The following is a 23,315-nucleotide window of genomic DNA, read 5'->3' on the forward strand; positions in this document are numbered from 1 at the left end:
CTTGTGACGTCACTGATCAGAGTAAAAGCACAAGTCTTTCCCATCCGGCTTAAGTTTTTCATAAAATTAAAAAAAAATTTAAAATAACATTTTAATAAATAAGTGGATAATGTATACAATGACCAAAAAAAAAATAACGTTAAATAATTTTTTTAAAGATTAAAGTAGTAATATTATCCCAAAACTTAAAATTTAAAAAAATGGTTTAAAATGTCTCCATTACAAGCTTTCATTGAAGTCTCGATGTCTGTTGGTTTAAAAACATGGTCTTCAAGTAAACTTTTTTTAAAAATAAAACTAATATTTCTTTTACCATTCACATTTTTTCAGCACCAAATTACAGTTGTTAACATGGCTTATAAAATATAAATTTAAATCTTAAAACCCGAGTAATGTTTTCACGACACGCAATGGTTGTCTAGTATTCAATAAGATACGTGTTGGCTAATGTGAATGAACTAAAAGGCCTGGTCTATACAGAGGCGTAGCGAGGGGGGTGCGGGGGGTATATATGTCTCCCCCCCCCCCCGCGCCTACTTTAGGGGGCGCCAAAATGGGTTGTAAAAACAAATAAAAATCTCATTTTAGCTGCGGTTTTGCATCATAAATATAAAAAATTTTATGGGGGGGGGGGGGGTGTTAAAAATTGAAAGTTTGAGGGGGGGGGGGGAGGGTGCAAATTGAAAATTGAAAGGTTGTTCCCGAGGGGGGGAACGCCAAATTGAAAGTTTGTCCACGTGGCGCCGGAAGGGTCGCTACGCCTCTGGGTTTATATATCACAGAAGTTACATACAGCGCCGAGTCGCCAGCGCTAATCAAATGCTGGACCCAGCCGATAAAAAATTCAACCCCTCCCTCCCTCCTACCCTCATCTCCGAGTGAGCACTCTGGTCCATTCCTGCTCACTCGAATACAATAATTCCGGGTCATAGGTTTACTAACATTTTTTTAAAAAAAGCTCTAATCTTAGGCCAGTGGCAACTAGACTAGTTTTTTTTACTTTCTCGTATATACGAAGTATAGAGAAAGTATTGTAATCGTGCAAAAAAAAAAATCGAGATTTTTACAAATCTCGACGTTTCACACCTCACTGATACGGAAAAACATAATTTTGCAATCTTGTCCGTATGTCTGTGTGTCTGTCTGTGTGTCTGTCTGTGTGTCTGTCTGTCCGTGTGTAAACACGATAACTTGAGTACCGTTACAGCTAGGTTGATGAAATTTCATATATAAGTATTTAATCAAAATCGTAGATCCGTATCAACTTTTGAGCGATTTCCGATAACCGGAAGTGGTACGTTTCCTACTTTGAATTTTTCAAAAGCCTATAACTTGAGTACTATTTCAGATAGATAAATGAAATTTCATATGTAAGTAAAAGATCTTATTCTCTACCTTCTACTAAATTTTGAGTCATTTCCGTTGACTGGAAGTAGTACTTTACGCTACTTCCGATTTCTCAAAAAACTAATGTAAATTTTAAAAGTAACTAGAATACCCGTCATCCGTTGGATAACTGTGGGTTTCGGGGGGTCATCAATCAAAAAACATCACGTCTGTCACTCAGAGGCAGAGCGACCCTTCCCGGCGCCCGGGGACAAAGTTTTCGATTTGAACCCCCCCCCCCTCCCCCGCAAGATTTCGATTTGAAACCCCCCTCAAACTTTTGATGTGCACCCCCCCCCCCCACTCAAACTTTCGATTTGAACCCCCCTCAACCTTTCAATTTATTTTTCCAAACCATTTTGGCGCCCCAACATATGTCCCCCCCCGCCCCCCCCCCTTCCCCCATCCACCTTACCCCGCCTCCCCTTCCCCCCCCCCCCCCGCCTCCCCTCCCCTACCGTCCCCCCCCCCCCTCCTCGCTACGCTACGGCAGTGTCACTTATCGTCACAAAAAACAGACCCCAAATTCTAAAATATGTTTTTTATCTTTTAAAAACACCGAAAACACCGATTTCGGACTATCCCTTCATATACTGACGTCACATGTGACCTACTCAACTCTACTTCACCTGCCCAGTGTCCCGCCAAGTCTCAGACAACATGTATTTATCGTTTAAAAAACGATTCCAGCCGAGCATGTCTCTGACCACACTATCCTTTCATATGCTTAGGACAAAGAAACAGATGAACTCTACTTCACCTGCCCTGTATCTTGCCAAGTTCAGATAGGCAACTTTATCATTCACATCTAAAAAAAAAAATTGAAAAAAAAAATTTCATCGACATATTGGTCTAGAACCCGTGCCACCTACATGAGAGCCGACTACGCTACCAGCTTATCTATTTACTCGTGACGTCACAAGTGGATTTTTATACTATACTTTCGAGTCTCCGCGCATAGATCTAGATCTAAGTCTAGTAGTAGTAACTTTCAAATTAAATTTTATCTTAAATTAGCCAAACAAAGATTTATATAAAATAATTAAGGCCTGAAATAGATTCTAAATGTAGAATTTACATTGAGTCTAGTGACCTACATCTAGGCTAGATCTAGATCTAGGCTAGATTCATAACTTTCCTTCGATAGCTGATCTTTAGATCTAGAGAAATTTATCGTAAAACTAAATGAAAAAGACAGTTGAAAATTGATATAAGTGTTGGAACGTAATAAATACAGCAAACGGACGTATTGTTTAAGTTATGACCGACAGAAAATTAGATTTAGAACGCGTTAAACTTGTGAATGGAAACACAATTTTCTATTCGAAAGACGCCGCCATTTTATTGTACTAAAGAGTAAACAAAAACCTGTGACGTCACGGTCCCGCCGAGTGTAGTGGTCGTTTTAATCTTTTTAAAAAAAATGGGTTACTCTGCGTATGAATAAATCAATAAATTAATTAACGTCTTTAAATAAATGTGTGATTAACAGTCTGTCTTAAAACAAAAAATTTTCTCTACCTACATACTATTTTACAGCTTTCCACGATAAGTGCAACCATGCGAGATAGTCAATCAGGCAAACAAACAAACAAACAAAAAAACAAATAAATATTCAAACATGTAAACAAACTTGACTTTTAGTAGTATTAAGATAATAATATTGCGCACCATTATGCGCTTTTTTATTTGGCGTTCACTTGGTGTGCAATTAATTTGTCTACGAGATTTTATTCTATTTTTAAAACTTTAAGTATTTAAAATGGATTAAAAATCATGTCTATAGCCCGAGTTCCCATCCCCTGTTATTTTATATAAGAATATTCGAGAAAGTTTAGGGGAGATCACTCCCGGTTTATTTTTTAAAGCTCTAATCTTAGGCCAGTGGCAACTAGACTAGTTTTTTTTTTTCCTTAGCGCTGCAGGTAAAATCAGTAAGGGAAATAACCCAACGGCAAAAGATAGTTGAAGCTTGTCTTGCTGAATACATCATATAGAACACAAATGGGAGGTAACTCCTACAATTGATAATTTAACCTTTGCTGTTTGCGCAAAATAAATGTAATAACAGCGTGATTGTTTATAGAGAAAAAATATATTCACCCTAATATTTACACCATTGAACCCATACAATTTATAGATACTGAGTTATTTTTTAAATATTCAGCCCGTAACCAGACTCAACAGAATAAATGTCATAAATTCTGTCCCTAAGGTAAATCCAGCCCCAAATGAAAACTTTCTAAGGACCCTAAAACAGTTACCTAATGGTCAATCGCGATCTGATGGCTGTTGAGCCAGTATGTCCGGAAAACTGAATGTGTATTTCTACAATGGGTTATCGTTGCGATCAGTTTCTTTCAGGCATCTCTTCGTGGAAACAGACCCCCCCCCCCCCTACTCCACACCCCCGAACGATAAAGAATGTATATAGAAAATATTGGTAAAATACTTTTACCAGGAAGGCCTCAGATACGTCCTACAATCACAAGTCCGACCCGTGATCCGAACTTGAGACTTTCAGGCTAGCAGCAAAACGCCCTACCGTTTCACCACTCCGTCCCATGATTTGTAGATCTACCTATTACAAATTATTGTCCTCAAAGCCGCTACTTTATTCTACGACATGTACATAAGGTCGAATCGATTGATATCAGATGCTGAAAATCCGCAAAGTGAAACATAATGATTTAATTTTGTACCAGTAATGATAAGTACGATCTACTTGTTATGCACAGACTTAAAATTCACACCTTTTGTGAGCGAATGCTAAGATTTTCCACACGAAAAAAAAAAAAAACTTTTTTCAGACTCCGTCCCTAGCGGCATGATTGATATTAAATAGTAGGTATCAGAGGCGTAGCGAGGGGAGAGCCGGGGCATATGTCTCGGGGCGCCGACCTTAGGGGCGCCAAAATGGGTTGGAAAAACAAATCGAAAATTTGAGGGGGGGGGGGTGCAAATCGAAAGTTTGAGGGGAGATGCAAATCGAAAGTTTGAGTATTGAGGGGTGCAAATCGAAAGTTTGTCCCCGGGCTCCGGGAAGGGTCGCTACTACTCTGGTAGGTATAAATTACTATGTTTAGACTTATGTTTTCAATGCATGTATTTTTTATATAAATAAGTGGTCGTCAAAGGACGTTCATTTCGGGTCGGGATGGATAAATATCCGCTGTATCAGAGGTTGTGGATATGGATGATGACGATAAAACATATTTGGTACAGTTAATCCTGACTTTAAATGAGTAAAAAAACTCAAAATGGATATTTTACAACAAGAAATACAATAAACTCTGACAATAAATTAAATATATACTGAAAAGAACAAGAACTCCAGTTAGACCTGACTATTGGAAATATAAGGATAGACTACGAGAATTGTAGTAAAACCTAACTATAGGATATTTAACATATTAACACACTACAATAATTGTAGGAAAACCAGATTACAGGAGATGTAACACATCGATAAACTACAATAATTTATTAAAACCTGACTATAAGAGATATAATCTGACGACCATATATAAGAACTGTTGCAAAACCTGACTACAAGAAATATAATCTAACGACCAGATATATAAACTGTTCCAAAACCTGACTACAAGAAATATAATCTAACGATCAGATATAAGAACTGTTCTAAAACCTGACTACAAGAAATATAATCTAACGACCAGATAACTGAGATATAAGAACTGTTGTAAAACCTGACTATAAGAAATATAATCTAACGACCAGATATAAGAACTGTTGCCAAACCTGACTACAAGAAATATAATCTAACGACCAGATAACTGAGATATAAGAACTGTTGTAAAACCTGACTATAAGAAATATAATCTAACGACCAGATATAAGAACTGTTGCCAAACCTGACTACAAGAAATATAATCTAACGACCAGATATAAGAACTGTTGCCAAACCTGACTACAAGAAATATAATCTAACGACCAGATAACTGAGATATAAGAACTGTTGTAAAACCTGACTATAAGAAATATAATCTAACGACCAGATATAAGAACTGTTGCAAAACCTGACTACAAGAAATATAATCTAACGACCAGATAACTGAGATATAAGAACTGTTGTAAAACCTGACTATAAGAAATATAATCTAACGACCAGATATAAGAACTGTTGCAAAACCTGACTACAAGAAATATAATCTAACGACCATATATAAGAACTGTTGCCAAACCTGACTACAAGAAATATAATCTAACGACCAGATAACTGAGATATAAGAACTGTTGTAAAACCTGACTATAAGAAATATAATCTAACGACCAGATATAAGAACTGTTGCCAAACCTGACTACAAGAAATATAATCTAACGACCAGATAACTGAGATATAAGAACTGTTGTAAAACCTGACTACAAGAAATATAATCTAACGACCAGATATAAGAACTGTTGCAAAACCTGACTACAAGAAATATAATCTAACGACCAGATAACTGAGATATAAGAACTGTTGTAAAACCTGACTATAAGAAATATAATCTAACGACCAGATATAAGAACTGTTGCAAAACCTGACTACAAGAAATATAATCTAACGACCAGATATAAGAACTGTTGCCAAACCTGACTACAAGAAATATAATCCAACGACCAGATATAAGAACTGTTGCAAAACCTGACTACAAGAAATAAAACACACAAGCAAAATTTTTTTGAAGTAAACCCGGTCTTAACAGGAAATATATAGTCCTAAATACAAAATACAAGACTAACTATAAACCGTGTCTTAGAATGCATTATATATCGACAAGAGACAGTAAATTGCAGTAAACCCCGACTTAACAGGAAATAAATACCGACAAGGAAACAAGTCTCTAAACCCTGACTTCACAGAAAATAAATTCCTGCAAAGAACTCTAAACCGAACAAGAATTACCATTCTTTTTTTTTTTTTGTCTTCTTCAACGTACCAAAGAATTCTTGGCCTCTGAATGTAAATTATCTCCCCTTTACTTGTACACAGGGCGAAACCGAGTTTTTTCCCCTTGCGTTTTAAATTTACGGACCGGCTTTCTGCAGGTTGAGATGGGGTTGGTTGTAAGGGGAGGCGATGCAGTGATTAAATGTGTATGTTGGATGTCGTAAGCAATCGAACCATCTGGTTTTTACATCTGGGTAATTAAAAATGCGATGCTATAAGCAAGGTAGTTAAATTGTAACTTGATGTATTACAGTGTAATGAATGGTTGGGGAGTTTGAATGATTATTTTATAAAGAGTGCTACATTCATAAAACACAGTATTTTAAAAGTTTCAGTTGTACCCCAGGGTGTACTTTATCTAAGTTCTGTTGGCACGAAAAGATTTATTTGAAAATAACCCACCCACAATAATTTTCATTAATATTATACATTTTTTAAAAACTCGCTAGATTTACATGTAACCAAGCTTTTAATTAACTAGAAAAAAATTGCATTAACGTTCTTTTGAAAGGAAATTTATTTATTTTCAAGACATATGATAGGGTATTTTGAGTATAGAGCTATTTTTAGCTCACTCGCCATCTCCGGAAAGACAAAGTTATCTTATCAAGTCACTTCATGACGTCAAAAGATCTATATTTAGCCTACAGTAATCACGTTATACTCCCTTTTCGTCAGCGTAATCTTTATTCACCTGCACACAATAGTGACGTAGGTCGATGCCTCTTCTAGACACAATATGGGGTCACAAAGGTTAAAGAATATATGTGGCCCTTAGCTCTCATCATATACACTCACAAAGTACCTCTTGATAATTTTATCTTTGCTTTTTACATCGGGATATATATATATATATATATATATATATATATATATATATATATATATATATATATATATATATATATATATATATATATATATATATATATATATATATATATATATATATATATATATATATATATGAGTGTGAGTAAATATACACAGTAATTCCTTATACTTATAAATTTATATGTATATATATATGTATATATATATATATATATGTATATATATATATATATATATATATATATATATATATATATATATATATAAAGATATACCGAAAAATAAAAATTGTTATTGATTACTTTGTTGCATTGATAAGGCTACTGCTTTACAAGCCAATACGTAACTAATATAACGCAATTTTTAATCTTAGCTAATTGAATCAGATTTGATTAAGCTGTAAATACCAGTAGTATTGTAGCTAGTGATTTTTGTCTGTGTGGGTCTAGAATAAATTCTTTGTATCTGATTAGACAAGACGGACAAGAAATGTTGTCTCCTTTTTTTCTGATTGAACATCTGACCTTTGATTAGAGGCTCCAACAGCGTCGTTACTTCATTCGTTCTGTCGGTCTGAACGTCTGTCTGTCTGTCTGTCACGTCTGTCTGTCTGTCTGTCTGTCTCAGTCCCTAATGACATTGGTTTATTGTCAGAGGGTTGCGGCTAATACCGACGCACTATAGTTGAGTTCGACTCAGCTGTTATAGATGTCCAGCATTACTTATGGAGATACTGGGGTAGAGAACCGTGTCGATAACTTTTTCTTCATACTCGTGCTACAAACCTAGAGAACTCTACTTCACCTGTTGAAGATGTACATTCTAGTAAAGTAGTTATTTTAGTAACCTATGTGGCCTCTTTGCCTATATCAACGTGATTTTAAGGAGGTTTAGAACAAGGCGACACAATAAATTGCATGAAAGAAAATATGTGTGTACATTGAAAATTAGTAATAGGCCTTGGTACATTTAAACACGCACGCACACACAGATGCATGTAGACACAAATACAATATATATACGTGTGTGTGTGTGTGTGTGTGTGTGTGTGTTTGTGTATTTTCATATAACACACACGAATGGATTTTATAAAATGTATAAAACTGAAACATTTCAGCAGTTATGAAAACCACAACGAAGAGGTTTTCAGAGGGGGAAAATTTTTTTCTAAACTCTTCGAAAGAAAGCCGAACTTTTAAGTTTAAAAACGTTCACATTGTGCCAGCCGGGTCTATTTTTAGCATTATCGGCGACTTATCTTCACAAGTCTGGAAGGAGCGAGTGAGTGTGTGAGGGTGTTAGTGAGCGAGTATGTGAGGGTTGAAATGGTTTGCTCGCGAGTCAACTGATGAGCTATGTTCTGCCAAAGATAGCCACGTCTAACCCTTGACCTCTGAACTCGATACTGCCGTGTTATGAATTTTTTCCTCTTGAAAACACGTGTTTTCTATTAAATTAATGAAGGGCTGAATTTAATTACAGAAAATAACAGGCGTACTCTGTCTTGTACATGTTGTAGATATTGATGCACAGAAAATAATGAGCGTGTTTTTTTCCATAAATTTATCTAAAGTTTAAAAATAGGGTTTATGTAAAATAAATGCTTGGGAAAATAAAGAAATGCAGAAATTAATGTACATTCTTCCTGGAAAATACGCATGTAATCTTATAATAATTTTAAATTTTAAGAATACTTATTTCACTCTACGGGTTTTTTCTTATTAATCATAAAAATAGAAATTATCTCCCTTACATTTTATCTGGAGTAGCGTTCCTTGGTATAATTTTATTTCTATACTGAATACCCTTATGCGATCAGGATGCAAGAAATACGGTGTCTTTACGCAAACAAAACAAACCATTGAGTCTAGAGAAGCTGGGGTAAACAAGCCAGATTTCTGGATGAGTTCTGCTGGAAATTATGGGATAGCCAGACGGGTGTCAGTTTGGAATGTGCTGACGTAAAGGATGGTTTCATGTTTTTATTTTACTCAGATGTGGCAGTAAAAAATTATCTATAGGCAATAAGTCTAATGGTCACGTGTTAACAATTTACAACAAATTGGTGTTAAAATCATATATATATATATATATATATATATATATATATATATATATATTATATATATATATATATATATATATATATATATATATATATATATATATATATATATATATATATATATGTAACTGGGGTAGGCCTAACTACCAGTTACAAATGATAACGAACGATAAGCCGCGACGCAGTTTACAATCTGATGCAACCATAACAGGTGGCTTATTAGATCGGACGGATAACAACCTCAAAGCCAACGCGTGCTATTTTGGGAAATGGTACGAGGAGATTTAGACGATCTGTCAACTTTGATTGATGGGATGCAGATGTTTTATTGGATCGGACTGTACGTCAGAAACTGCGCCGTTGGTATTCGGAGACATCGATTACAAGTATCGATTACGGAAATGGATACAAGTACGACTACGATTTCAAGGGATAAATAGGAGGGGACGGCTGAGCTCGACCTCTTACCTCTTTCATCGCTCGCTTAGATCAGTCAGTCTGTGTGACTATGTCAAGTCGGTTATAGAACGGGTTAGCCGTATTGTGTTAAGAAGGATTATAGACATGTGGATTCAGTTATATAAAGCCTAGTGAAGGACTGTTAGGGGTCAGTTGATTCAGACTATTATTGAGAAGCATTCCTGTTGATTTATTGTGTTATTATGAAGCATTTCTTGATTCATGTAATAAAGGATCAATAGCGAACCTGCATCTTGAGTATCTATACTGTGGTCAATGTTGTCTAGAATGAGTGGTTAAACTCGTTAACACGTGGCACTACAGGCAATTAGGTCTCATTACATGTGGCGTTGCGAGCATGGTAACTGTTGGCTCGTTACAATTGGCGTTGTCGGCAGGATAAATGTTCGCCTGTTACAATTGGCGCTGCGATCAAGATGAATTCAACTAGACTTGCCGTTTAAGGCACCCATAGTCAACCTTGTGCATAACTGTGTTTAGTGTGTGTGTGAATTCGGACATTCAGGAACTGTGAAAATTGAGGAACGAGGAAAAAATTTTCATACACACACGGTAAGAAAGAACTCTTTTTTTTAGTACTTAAGGAAGAAAATGTCTACTCTGGACGAGAAGCAGACCCATATAGTGGTCCTACCCAGAGAGTCCCACATTAACAAATTTTACGGGGACGGAGATCCAACTTTAACCAACAGGTTCAGTGAAGAGGTCAAAGCGGCCTGGGCCTCGAGACATATGTCACCAGAGGAAAGATTAAGACTGCTGATGGGCAGTATAGGTGAAACGGTTAGGGCAGAGGTTAAGTGCCACGATAAAACCGTCCAATCAGATCCAGATAAGGTGCTAGATCTGATTATGGAGACCTTTGGGGAGAGACGGTCGGGATCGCAACTGCTATCGGGATTCGTGGGCTTAAAGCAGAGAATGGCGGAGAGTGTGATGGAGTACTCACACAGGATGAACAGGGCCTTTGATTTGGTAAAGGGCAAATCACCGGACATTGATGTACGCCTACTGAGGGACCATTTCATCGAGGGGCTAGCAACCCCGATCTTAAGGAGAGAGTTGAAAGAGGAGGTACACAGAGACCAGCAGTTGACCTTCCTTCAGGTCAGGAACTCAGCGATCCGCAGGTCCGAGGATGAGGACCAATCGAATTGTTCGGTGGACAAAGTCTCTGTGCCAGAACAGAAACAGTCCCCACCCACAGGGGCCGACACGATGGAGACCAGGATGGCTCAACTGTTGGCCCACCTAGAGAAGGTTGACCAACGTTTGGAGAGGTTAGAAAGCAGGTCAACAGCTGAGAATCAGGAAAAGAACGGGACAAAACAGGGACGGGTTGGACGGCCGCGTCCTGCCAAGCCATCACTCCAATGGACGGCCGACGGTCGACCAATTTGTTTGTCTTGTTCACAACCCGGACATATGGCACGGTACTGCCAGGGAAACGGTCGTCCTCTGTAAGGCAGGGTCAGGCTACAGAGGGGCGAGGTTATGGCCCAAGAAGCAAAATGATGGGAGTCTGTCCCGAAATGGTGATTACGATTGGGGACATCGCGGTGAAGGCAATTGTGGATACAGGCTCCCAGGTGACGACAATTACGGAAAATTTTTACACCAAATGGATGAAAGGAAAAGACCATAGGTTGAGGTCTGACACAGGCATGCGCCTAACGGCAGCTAATGGACTAACCATTCCATACTGTGGTTATTTTCTGGCGGATGTCGTGGTGGCAGGACATAGGTTGAAGCAGGTTGGGGTGTTCGTTACGAAACACAACCTAGAGACAAATGTGTCAAATATACCTTGCCTGTTGGGCATGAATATTCTTGGCCAGTTGCCAGAATTTCTTACAAATATTGTCGGATCGACCACACCAGGTCGGGGATCCAAGTTGGCCAGGTTTGCCAAGACCAGAGGAAGGATATCAGTCCCGGCAAACACGGTCAAGGCAATCACATTACAAATTGGTGATAGAAGCGTGAATGGTGATGTGATGATAGAACCATGTGGCGCCGCACTGAGGGCAGGCGTCGTGTTACTGCGGACATACACATCAGCGGAAAACGGACTAGTTCAAGGGTTGGTAGCAAATGTTTTGGATGAAGAAATTTTTATACCGCCTAATACTCTGGTAGGAGTACCACAGAACGTCGAGGTACAAAGGTCGGCACAGTGCATCGAACTGATCAATACCAGCAGTAATGAAGTAACAATTAGGTCGGTCAATGTGACGGCCGAGGTGAAGAAAGAAGATGGCCGATCATATACATTCCCGGAAACTGAGGACCCAAAACTAAATGAATTGCTGAATAAATACAGTGATATATTTGCCTCGTATGAGGGTGATTTGGGGTACACGGAAGTAATCAAACACCAGATACCCTTACTACAAGACAAGCCGGTGGCGCAACCCTACCGAAGATTACCACCAGGTCACTACTCGGCGGTGAAAGCACACCTGAATGATCTACTAGAAAAGGGAATTATTACAACTAGTACAAGCCCGTATGCGGCACCGATTGTAGTGGTAAAAAAGAAGTCAGGGGAGATAAGACTGTGTTGTGATTACCGGAAATTGAACAATATCACAAGAAGGGATGCATTCCCCTTGCCTCGTATTGATGAATGTCTTGATGCGTTGGGGGGAGCAAGATTTTTTTCTACCTTGGATTTGGCTAGTGGCTACCACCAAGTGGCCATGCACCCCAACGATCAACACAAAACGGCATTTATTTCTCCACTGGGACTGTACGAGTGGACCCGTATGCCGTTTGGTTTAACTAATGCACCTGCTACATTCCAGCGAGTAATGCAGAGTGCTATGAGTGACTTTCTATTTCAAATAATGTTGGTGTACTTGGATGATATACTGGTTTACTCAAAAACTTGGGAGGACCATCTAAAAAGGTTAGAACAAGTGTTTCTCCGTCTTAGGGAGATAGGAGTAAAGCTGAACCCAGACAAATGCTGCTTTGGTCTGAAATCGGTACATTTTTTGGGTTATGTGATTTCGTCGGATGGCATCGCCACTGACCCAGATAAAATTGCAGCTGTTAAAGAATGGAAACAACCAACAACTACGGTAGAGGTCAGATCATTCTTGGGCTTTGCTTCCTATTATAGAAAATTTGTACCTGGTTTTGCAAAAATTGCCGCACCATTGCATGACTTGGTAAACAAAATGACAAAGAAACACAGTAAGGAGAATAAGAAAGGTAAAACACACCTGATAGGTGAACTATGGACTGATGAATGCCTGAACTCGTTTAAGCTCTTGAAAAAGGCTTTGACAGAGGCGCCGATATTGGGATACGCGGACTTTGACAAACCATTTCGGTTAGAAATCGACGCCAGCTCTAAAGGTCTGGGAGCTGTGCTATCACAACAACAAAAGCAAGGTTTCAGGGTTATTGCGTATGCCAGTCGAGCTCTGAAGGGATCAGAGAGGAACATGACAAATTACAGCGCCATGAAACTAGAACTTTTGACATTAAAATGGGCTGTGACTGAGAAATTCAGGGACTATCTATTAGGTGCTAAATGTGTGGTATACACTGACAATAACCCCTTGAGTCACCTAAAGACAGCAAAGTTGGGATCCATCGAACAGCGATGGGCAGCAGAATTGGCACTCTTTGACCTAGAGATAAAGTATCGCCCGGGGCGGTCCAATGGCAATGCGGACGCCTTATCAAGGAATCCTTACGAGAAACCGGGTGATGAGGAAGAAACGCTGACAGGAATATGTGAGGTCAGAGCGTCAACAGATATCCCTCATGGGGTACAAGTAATGCAGAACGGGCAGACCGGGGTGGAGCACATATCCACAGAGCCCGAACATATGGACAGTAGTGATTTTAATTGCCTTAATCACAAAAAGATAAGAGATGCCCAGAGAACGGATAGTGGCTTACAACCGCTATTGAAATACGTCCAGGAACAAAAATTCCCAGGAAGAAGGGAAAGAGAACAATTTGGTCGACAAACAAAGAAAATACTGAGTCAGTGGAACCGTCTCAGTATAAAGGATGGTGTTCTCATGCGGAGAATTCATGACCAAATTGATGGCACAATACACCAGGTGGTGGTGCCTGGACAATTACGAGAAGAAGTGCTAAGGTTGGCACATGACAGGGCAGGACACCAGGGTCAGGACAGGACGCACAAAATTTTACGACGGAGGTGTTACTGGCCCAATATGGAAATGGAGGTCAAACGCCATTGTGAGGCTTGTGTGAGGTGTCAGCATGCGAAAATGCCAGTTGTCAAAATGAGACAGCCATCAGGACACCTACTGGCGACAAAACCACTAGAGATTGTGGCTATGGACTTTACGTCGTTGGAGCAATCATCGGATGGGACGGAACATGTGTTGGTAATGACTGATGTATTCACCAAATGGACTGTGGCGGTGCCCACACGAGATCAGACTGCCAAAACAGTGGCAAAGGTCTTATTAGAACATTGGTTCATCAAATATGGCATACCAAGACAATTACACTCTGACCAAGGAAGGGCCTTTGAGTCAGAAGTAATTAACCAACTGTGCAGTCACTACGGGATCAACAAATCCAGAACAACCACATTTAATCCGAAAGGAAACGGACAGTGCGAACGGTTCAACCGCAGCATGCATGATTTGCTGCGTACTCTAGAACCTGAACAGAAAAAACGTTGGCCGGATTTTCTCCCAGAGTTGGTATATCTATACAACTGCACCCCACATGCCACAACCGGCTTTTCGCCACACATGTTGCTGTTCGGACGGGAGGCTCGACTCCCTCTTGATTTGTTCTTAGGAAAAAGGGAGAGTATGACTGGCTCATACACCGCACTGGAATATGTGAATGAACATATGAGAAGAATTAGAGAAATGTACAAGGTAGTACAGGAAAGACTAGAACATGAATCTCGGCGAAGGGAACCGCCGATACAGACAAAGGACCCGCCACTCGAACTGAACGACAGGGTATTACTGCGTAGCCACCCGTTAGGCAGAAACAAGATCCACGACCTCTGGGGACAGGAGATATGGCAAGTCGTGGAGATGCCTAAAGCAGCAGGTGGCCCCTTTAAGATAAGACCCATCGATCACGCCAAACCGGATCGGTGGGCGAATATTGCTCAATTAAAGAAATATTGGAATAGGCAAGAAGAGCAGTTACACATAGAGAAACCCAAGACAATTAGGGAACCGGAAGTTACAACGGAAATTCACATACCCATCCCGAAACAATGTCACCATCAACAGAACAACAGCGATACACAAGGGGAGGATACCGGCAACAATGAGGATCCCGGTCCCTCCAGAAGCAAAGAGACAGTAGACCATCAGATAAGTGGTCCGCGGAGAAGTTTGAGGAACAGAAAGAATACGAAATTTTTTGTCAGCAATCATCAATTCTTTCATGGTCGCGCTGGTATGAGAACAGACTGTTCAAAAAGCTATAAAAGTGAACTGGTGAAAGCACCAAATGAAAAAGGTGGATGTGAATTCTAGAACTGTGTTGTGTCTGAGGAGGATTATGTGGACACAGTTGATGTGAAATAGGTATAACTGTCAATCATATGCGAATGGGACGACATTGACAGTGAGTGGAACAATAAATTTTTGTATGATGGTATGATTGACTTTGAAGGATTGCACCTGCCAAGCGTTGTTTGTGGTTGATAACACACAAAAAAAGGCAGGGGTGGATGTAACTGGGGTAGGCCTAACTACCAGTTACAAATGATAACGAACGATAAGCCGCGACGCAGTTTACAATCTGATGCAACCATAACAGGTGGCTTATTAGATCGGACGGATAACAACCTCAAAGCCAACGCGTGCTATTTTGGGAAATGGTACGAGGAGATTTAGACGATCTGTCAACTTTGATTGATGGGATGCAGATGTTTTATTGGATCGGACTGTACGTCAGAAACTGCGCCGTTGGTATTCGGAGACATCGATTACAAGTATCGATTACGGAAATGGATACAAGTACGACTACGATTTCAAGGGATAAATAGGAGGGGACGGCTGAGCTCGACCTCTTACCTCTTTCATCGCTCGCTTAGATCAGTCAGTCTGTGTGACTATGTCAAGTCGGTTATAGAACGGGTTAGCCGTATTGTGTTAAGAAGGATTATAGACATGTGGATTCAGTTATATAAAGCCTAGTGAAGGACTGTTAGGGGTCAGTTGATTCAGACTATTATTGAGAAGCATTCCTGTTGATTTATTGTGTTATTATGAAGCATTTCTTGATTCATGTAATAAAGGATCAATAGCGAACCTGCATCTTGAGTATCTATACTGTGGTCAATGTTGTCTAGAATGAGTGGTTAAACTCGTTAACACGTGGCACTACAGGCAATTAGGTCTCATTACATGTGGCGTTGCGAGCATGGTAACTGTTGGCTCGTTACAATTGGCGTTGTCGGCAGGATAAATGTTCGCCCGTTACATATATATATATATATATATATATATATATATATATATATATATGTTTGCGCATACATGCATACATAGGATATGTTTTATCTTTAGATAAGTGTATATATATATATATATATATATATATATATATATATATATATATATATATATATATATATATATATATATATATATATATATATATATGAACTTATTTATTTACAAGTAAGCACATTTTCAGAGAGAGAGAGAAAAAAAATAGTTATATATAGGCCTATAGGCCTAATTATCTTAACATAGCTATAAAAATTTAATAAATATACATATCTATATCTATATATATATATACATATATATATATATATATATATATATATATATATATATATATATATATATATATATATATATATATATAAATGTATATATAATTTACTATAAGGTATTGCCTATCTTTATACTCTGTAGTGTAGAATAAAAATGCAAACAACAGTACTACATCATTCATGCCAGAAACCTGAAAAGTGGTTGCGAAACAGAGATTGTGGTAGAAGGTATTGTTTGGGGGGGGGGGGGGGGGTTGGGTGGTGGCCCAGGTAAAGCATAACCTCGAGCTAGTGCAAAAAGTGAATCGCTAAAGTTTCAGGTGTTGGCAGTAGTACATCACAAATGATCAACAATAGCGAATGTACATCACTGTTGTTTTTTTTTAATCAGTAGACATTTTAAAGGGTTTTAGAAATAGAAACTACGCTCATTTGAAAATTTAAGTTGTGCCTCCTTTTAACTCAAAGTACATAACATGCGAATACTTGTATGAAAAAAAAACGTTAAAATATTTCATTAATTACATTCGCGTTTTTAACTTGAAAGGATATTTAAAGCATCTCTATATGCATTTAATTGTCTTTAAGACATTTTTGTCATTTGTCAGCGAGGATGGATATAGAAAGTGTGAAAACGCTCATCAGAATCTCATTATAAACTCCATTACTGAGCCGATTTCGTAATTACACTAACAGCTTTTGTCTATTTTAAATTTCAGCGTGTTTCTTTTAAGGAAATCGTCATTTATCTTTTTATTTTTGTGCCCAAGACACATGGGTCCGCCATAAGGAAATTGATGTAAACTTTTTAAAAGTTACATTGAAAACAGCTATACGAATTCTAGACAATTGAGAAACTGAGATGTTAATTTTTTTTTTAATATAGTGAGAGTTGGTGAGTACCGTATAGAAGACTTACATTGAGTACCGTATAGAAGACTTACAGTAAGTACGACATAAAAGACTTACAGTGAGTACGACATAAAAGACTTACCACTGGTGGCATGGTGTGAAGGGTGAGTAAGAAAATTAGTTGCACGGCCGAAGAAGAGCAAAGCAACAGATTAAAATAGCAACCAGCCTGCCGGAGTGTGAGCGGCTTCTTGAAATGTGAGGGAAGAAAAGATAGTGGTTAAAGTTGGGGGGGGGGAGACAGGGGTGATAAGGGATAGTCAGGGTGGGGAGAGGTGAAGGGAAGTGACGTCATTGAGGAAATATACTATGTCGTGCGGGTTGGGGGGAAGGGGGGTTTGTACAAAAGCAGTGGAATACAATGGGGGATTGAGATAAACTTTGTGAAGGTTAAAGGTCAGATGGTTGCTGTGAATGAGGAGAAGGGTAGAGGAGCTCATGAGAGAAACGTCTGGTCTAGGGGAGGGGTGGTGTGGGTGGGGGGCAGGGGGGTGGATATAAAGTTTGATGGGATAGAGGGTGATATGAGGGGTGGGTGGAGGTTGGGTGGAGGGATCTTCTTCTTCTTCTTCGAGCTTAATTAAGTATATGATGGAGGATTTAAACAACAAGCCCAACTTTGTGTATGAACTGGACTGTGGTCTCGGTGGAGGTATGAAGGGGTGGATAATATAATGTTTGATGGGTTAAGGGGTGATAACGTGTGTTGGTGGATGGACGGAAAATTTTTAGGACGGGTGGAGGAAGGGGTAATTGGTAGGAGGGCTATGGATTGGTCAGTGGATAGATAGATGTGTAGGTGGATAGTGTGGTGGATGGAATGGCGGGTGGATCGTGTGGTAGGTAGAGGGGCGGGTGGATCGTGTGGATGATGGAAGGGGTGGGTGGATGGCAAGCTGAAGTGAGTGGTTCTGTGCAGGTAGATACGTACTTTTGGCCAGGTATCTCTCCACGTTTACAAGTTGTTTGCCAAGAACAGTCCAAGTGTGCAGGTATGACAGGTGTAAGAAAATATTTTTCCCCGGATTTTTTTCTTTTCTTTTAAAAGAAGAAAATAAATCAAAATACAATTCTTAGATGTTTATTTAGTCAGCATCTTTATTCCTTCATGCCCAAAGTGCATGAGGCAGATGAAGTAGAGTTCATCGGTTCAAGTGTTCTCAGCATATGAAGGATAGTGTGGTCAGCACTCTGCCGAATCTGTTTCCCTAACTTGAGTCAAGTACCCATCAAACTTCAGACTCTAGCCGGGATCCGAACTACAGACATTTGGTTTCTCAGTCAAAAGCATTATTAGTAAACGATCGTAAAAAAAACTTCATGTTAGATATCATTTCAAATTTGCATTTGCCGAATCTTTCACCAGATTGTTTTTTTTTTATCTCACTGTTTAACTTCGTTTTTAGATACTGAACTCATCAAGGATTTAAAATGGTCTTGTTTTTTGTGTGATACAAATTTTAACTACTAGTAACGTATCCGTAAGTCAAACACCCCTATGACGAAAATAAGACTTGCCTTTAACTACGTCAGAACTATCATACCCCCCCCCCACCTGTCTCCCCCTCCCCATCCCCCCTTACCCCAGCTCCGCCGATCAGGTGATCACCGAAGATAAAAAGCAGATTCTCTCCGCGCGCAGTGAGTAGAGGTGTGGACTAAAAACCTCTGAAGTACACCCCCCCCTTCCCGCCCTTCCAAAAAAAAAGTTCCAGAACATTCTAGCGCCGTATCAACAAGTGAAGATAAGCGTGGGTGTTGCGCATGCGCAGTGTATCACCGCGAGGCGGGTTTCCATGGTTGGGGTTGTGGTGTACTTGTACTTGAAGGTAAATAAGATGAGTGGTTAATACACTTGCTTCAATAGCCCAGCCTGTGAAGGCACGTATACGCAGGCGCCTCGTTAGATATTTACAAATGTTTTGATGAATGGATTTGATTCGTCCATTAAGTAAACATTATATAGCGAGGAATAAAATAATATATTTTTGGTTTGGTTTTCATTACCTTGTGAATTCGGTCCAGAGTTTCAGTCTGGCATCTCTTTTTAACACGTCTACCCCTCCCCCCCTTTCCCCCCAAGACAAATATATTATATTGATATATGTGTATAAAAGTATATACTTAAAATATTGTCCATGAAATTTAAAGTATGCCACCCCTCCTAGAAGCTTCAAAAATTCCACCCGACCTAGTAGAAAAAATGCTTAAAAGAAACCAAGATTTGTGTCGACTTTGATCAGCTTGAAGACCACTGATGTACCAATACAATGGTTAACGATCTGGCTGTTAATTATGGGATGGTGTAGTGTTTCGAGCAAATTGGTACCCTGAATGTCTGTGGTTGGGGTTAGTGGGTTCGAATCTGTATGAGATATCTGTCAGGTAAGAGTGATGTGTAGGTGAGTTGAGTAGGGCCATGTTGTTGTTTAAGGTTTAGAGTCTGTTATCAATCAAATTATTATATCAGACTATAATTTTTTTATAATCATTTTTCTCCCTTTACATTGCATGAGTTATTTATTTGAGCTCTATTTCAATTAGTTACAGTTGTATTTTTTACTGGTTTGATAGTAGTTTTTTTTAAATAAAATAACAATGTTTTTATTATACCTTACATCTAAATATGAGTAGGTAAATGTAATATATATATATATACATACATACATACATTTATATATATATATATATATATATATATATATATATATATATATATATATATATATATAGCCAACCATAAGCTTTCTTCTTTGCTAAGCAACTGGTTTTACTCTTATATTTTCCCTACCGGCTCTGTTTATTCTTTTAAGAATATGAATGTAGAGTTGAACATACAAGTAACAATGAATTAAGGAGATATCTGCTAATGTTAGTGGCTTAAGATAAACTTCTGCTGATTAAGTAAACAAAAGTTACTATTCCAGAGTCTTTTATGCACTGACTGGATATAGTAAAAAATATGATGATATCTGAACACTGAATTCTTCTATGATAAACATGACAACAGCACGAGCAAAACATTTGTAGTAGGAAGCTGTAATTTACGGTGACAGACTGTGATGACATCTCTGAGAGGCTGAGCTGTAATTTTAGTATCAGATTCATGTGTCTGTAGCAGACTAGGGGTAGGGGGAGGCGTGGATAGGGAGGTGGAATTGTATTTATTTTTTCTATTTCTAAAAACTATAAAAACTAAACGTGAAAGGTTATAAACAAAAACGATGCTCATATTACTTGTGTTTTTTTTCTGAATATTCGCTCCATGATATCAATTTCGCTGATGTTGAATTCAGTTACAAATCTATGGAATATATTTTTTTCCCTTATATGGTATATGTATACTCATCAACGAGACCAGGGTGTATTGTTCTTCCCAGTGGCGTAGCCAGGATCGTCTCAAGGGGGGGGGGGGGGGGTTTCCAATTTTTACCCGGGGACAAACTTTCGATTTGCACCCCCCCCCTCAAACTTTCGACTTGCACCCCCCTCAAACTTTCGATTTGCACCCCCCCCTCATACTTTTTATATATATACCGAGGAGTCTATGGGGGGTTATGACCCCCCCCCCCTAAACCCCCCCTGCCTATGCCACTGGTTCTTCCCCCGGCTGCAATCCAGCTTAATATTTTTTTATTATCGATACAACATTTTATAATATAAAAAGTGAAATCACCTTTTTCAAACCTGAAGGTCCATGTGGAAAGTAAAGTAGAGTTTTCCTGTTTCTGTGACCTCGGCCTGTGAAATGATAGTGGTGTGAGCACTATGCCCTAAAAATTACTCAGACTGCACGGGTTTCGTTCCCGCCATTAGAGGACAGGTAAGCTGACACGCAAACGTCTTGGCCAGCAATAGACATACATTTTAAAATATGCAGTCTACAAATAGACCATGCATCTTTACTCTTTATATAAATATATATATATATATAAATATATAAATATATAAATATATAAATAAATATATATATATATATATATATATATATATATATATATATATATAAATATATATATATATGAGTGTGTGTGTGTTTGGTTTGTGTGTATGTGTGTATGTGTGTATGTGTGTGTATGTATATGTGTATGTTTGTGAATGTCCTTTGTTTGTGCATTACTACACTATTTATCTGATCGCCATGAAACTTTGGATTGATGAGAATTTTTCTGGGAGTGGTTTTTTTTTTTTTGAGAAAAAAAAATTCGCAGGGTCAGTGTCCCGGTAGAAAGCGATTTGACGGCCCGGGCTCCCCCGAGAACACTATGGCGTCTAAAAGCTCCCAACAAAAGTGACACGGTGGCACACGACATTCGATGATTAAACCGAGCCAGTGGTCGTACGACACGCAGTACCAACCAACAAACGCATTTCTACAGAAAAGGAAAGTATTTATTTTATTGTTTACAACAAAAATCCGCTAAGCCTTAATTATAAGCTATGAATATCACACGACAGGAGGTAAAAGATTGTTACTGGCGGTGTGTTGGGTTATATAATTGTCTTAAAAGATATATAATTTCAGTTGATATATTTCTCCTTCAATGCATGTATACAACTTAATACTATTTCCCATTTTAATCTTATCTCACGTTGATAAAGTAGAGTCCTCCTGTTTGTATGAGCATGTGAAGTTGTTCAGTTTTCGAAGAAATATCAACCCGACATTCACGCCATTGTTTCAGTAGACACTCATACTCTGGATTTGATCTCCGTGCTACTGGATGAACCGTCTCCTGCTCTACCTCTTGACCATACCGGTTCCAAACAGAACATAAGTCTGGCCATCACGTGAAAAAAACTTTATACCTATGAGCCAGCACATAACCAGACCCGCGTACACCGTAGAAAGATTTGACCACGGAAGTGACGTATTTCCCTTCCCCGCGCCCCAGGGTTAACTCCACCGGAAGTGACGTTAGCGAAATGGCGTTGACCAGTTCGGCGTCCAGCACGAGCGTGTAGGACCTGTCCACGCAGATATTCGTCGCTTCTATCCCCACGCTCTCGGCGAAAACCGTTTGGACTAAATATAGACATGACGCGTGGAGCGCTGTGATGTTTGATTCCGTCCCGAAATGACCCACCGGAAGTGGTAATGGATTAAAGAAGGGGGTTTCCGAATCCTCATTCCCAGCGTAACTGTGAGGGTCTTTACAAATATGTTGTAACAATATATGTGGGTTGGTTGTGCTAGTGTTGAATATCGTATCCAATTTTATTTTTCTTGGTAGGAGAAAGTAGATATCGATGCTCATGTTACTGTCTAACGTGGTGTATTCGATTACAGTTTCCAGCGTAATATTCGATCCGGTCCGGTCTGCGATACTCTGGATCTGAAGAGACATCCAGATGTAAGTGGTATCGTGCCATAATACTCGGTAGACGTGGTTGAAATTTAGACCGAATACGCGTCTGCAGGGGAGATAACTCGGAATAATTAGTCTCTCGTTCACGCGAGGTTCCGTCCCCTGGGGGAGAGTTTTGATCGAGTTATTCCTCCTGCGCGAGAAAAGTTCCAGCAATTTATTGTTCAGGTTTCCGACAACAAACAACGCGAACGCCGTCTGAATGGTGTCGTTAGGGGAGGCGACCCGACGACCTTGACACACGTTTTCCACGTACCCTTTCACGATTTCCGTGTGTCGAGACACTCTCGTCGGCTCCTCCGTCGGAAGATCTTCCCCACTTCCGGTGGTATCGATTTGAGCGTGAGTGAGATTCGATTTCTCGCGCTCAAGCTTCTCTCCAGACGTCATCAACGCCCGGGCTAAATCGAATACGTCTCTCATTCTGATTAATTCGTCGGGTCGATCCTTTTGGAGAGATTCGTTCGATCTTCTAGAAAACAAAACATTTTCAACGTCTAGACCGGGGGTGTGGACATTGACGATATACAACAGCGGATTAAAAGTCTGGATTCGAAG

At 39.2% G+C, this 23,315-nt stretch overlaps 1 protein-coding gene across 2 annotated transcripts in view; it reads right to left on the reverse strand.

Moving 5' to 3' along the window:
- LOC131956565 (myophilin-like) overlaps positions 1-17,597 on the reverse strand; it is a 43,852-nt gene extending 26,255 nt beyond the window's left edge. Inside the window, exon 1 of one of the 2 annotated variants that reach the window (XM_059321084.1) lies at positions 17,471-17,597. In XM_059321084.1, the coding sequence (XP_059177067.1) occupies positions 17,471-17,482 (12 nt within the window). In that variant the 5' untranslated portion in view covers positions 17,483-17,597. The remainder of the gene's footprint in view (positions 1-17,470) is intronic. The other variant, XM_059321082.1, reaches the window with a different exon arrangement.
- Positions 17,598-23,315: the final 5,718 nt, after the last annotated feature.

This window comes from Physella acuta, unplaced genomic scaffold, assembly GCF_028476545.2.
Source record: "Physella acuta isolate Inbredline_101_S28 unplaced genomic scaffold, ASM2847654v3 ptg001160l, whole genome shotgun sequence".
NCBI classification, from domain to species: Eukaryota; Metazoa; Mollusca; class Gastropoda; family Physidae; genus Physella; species Physella acuta.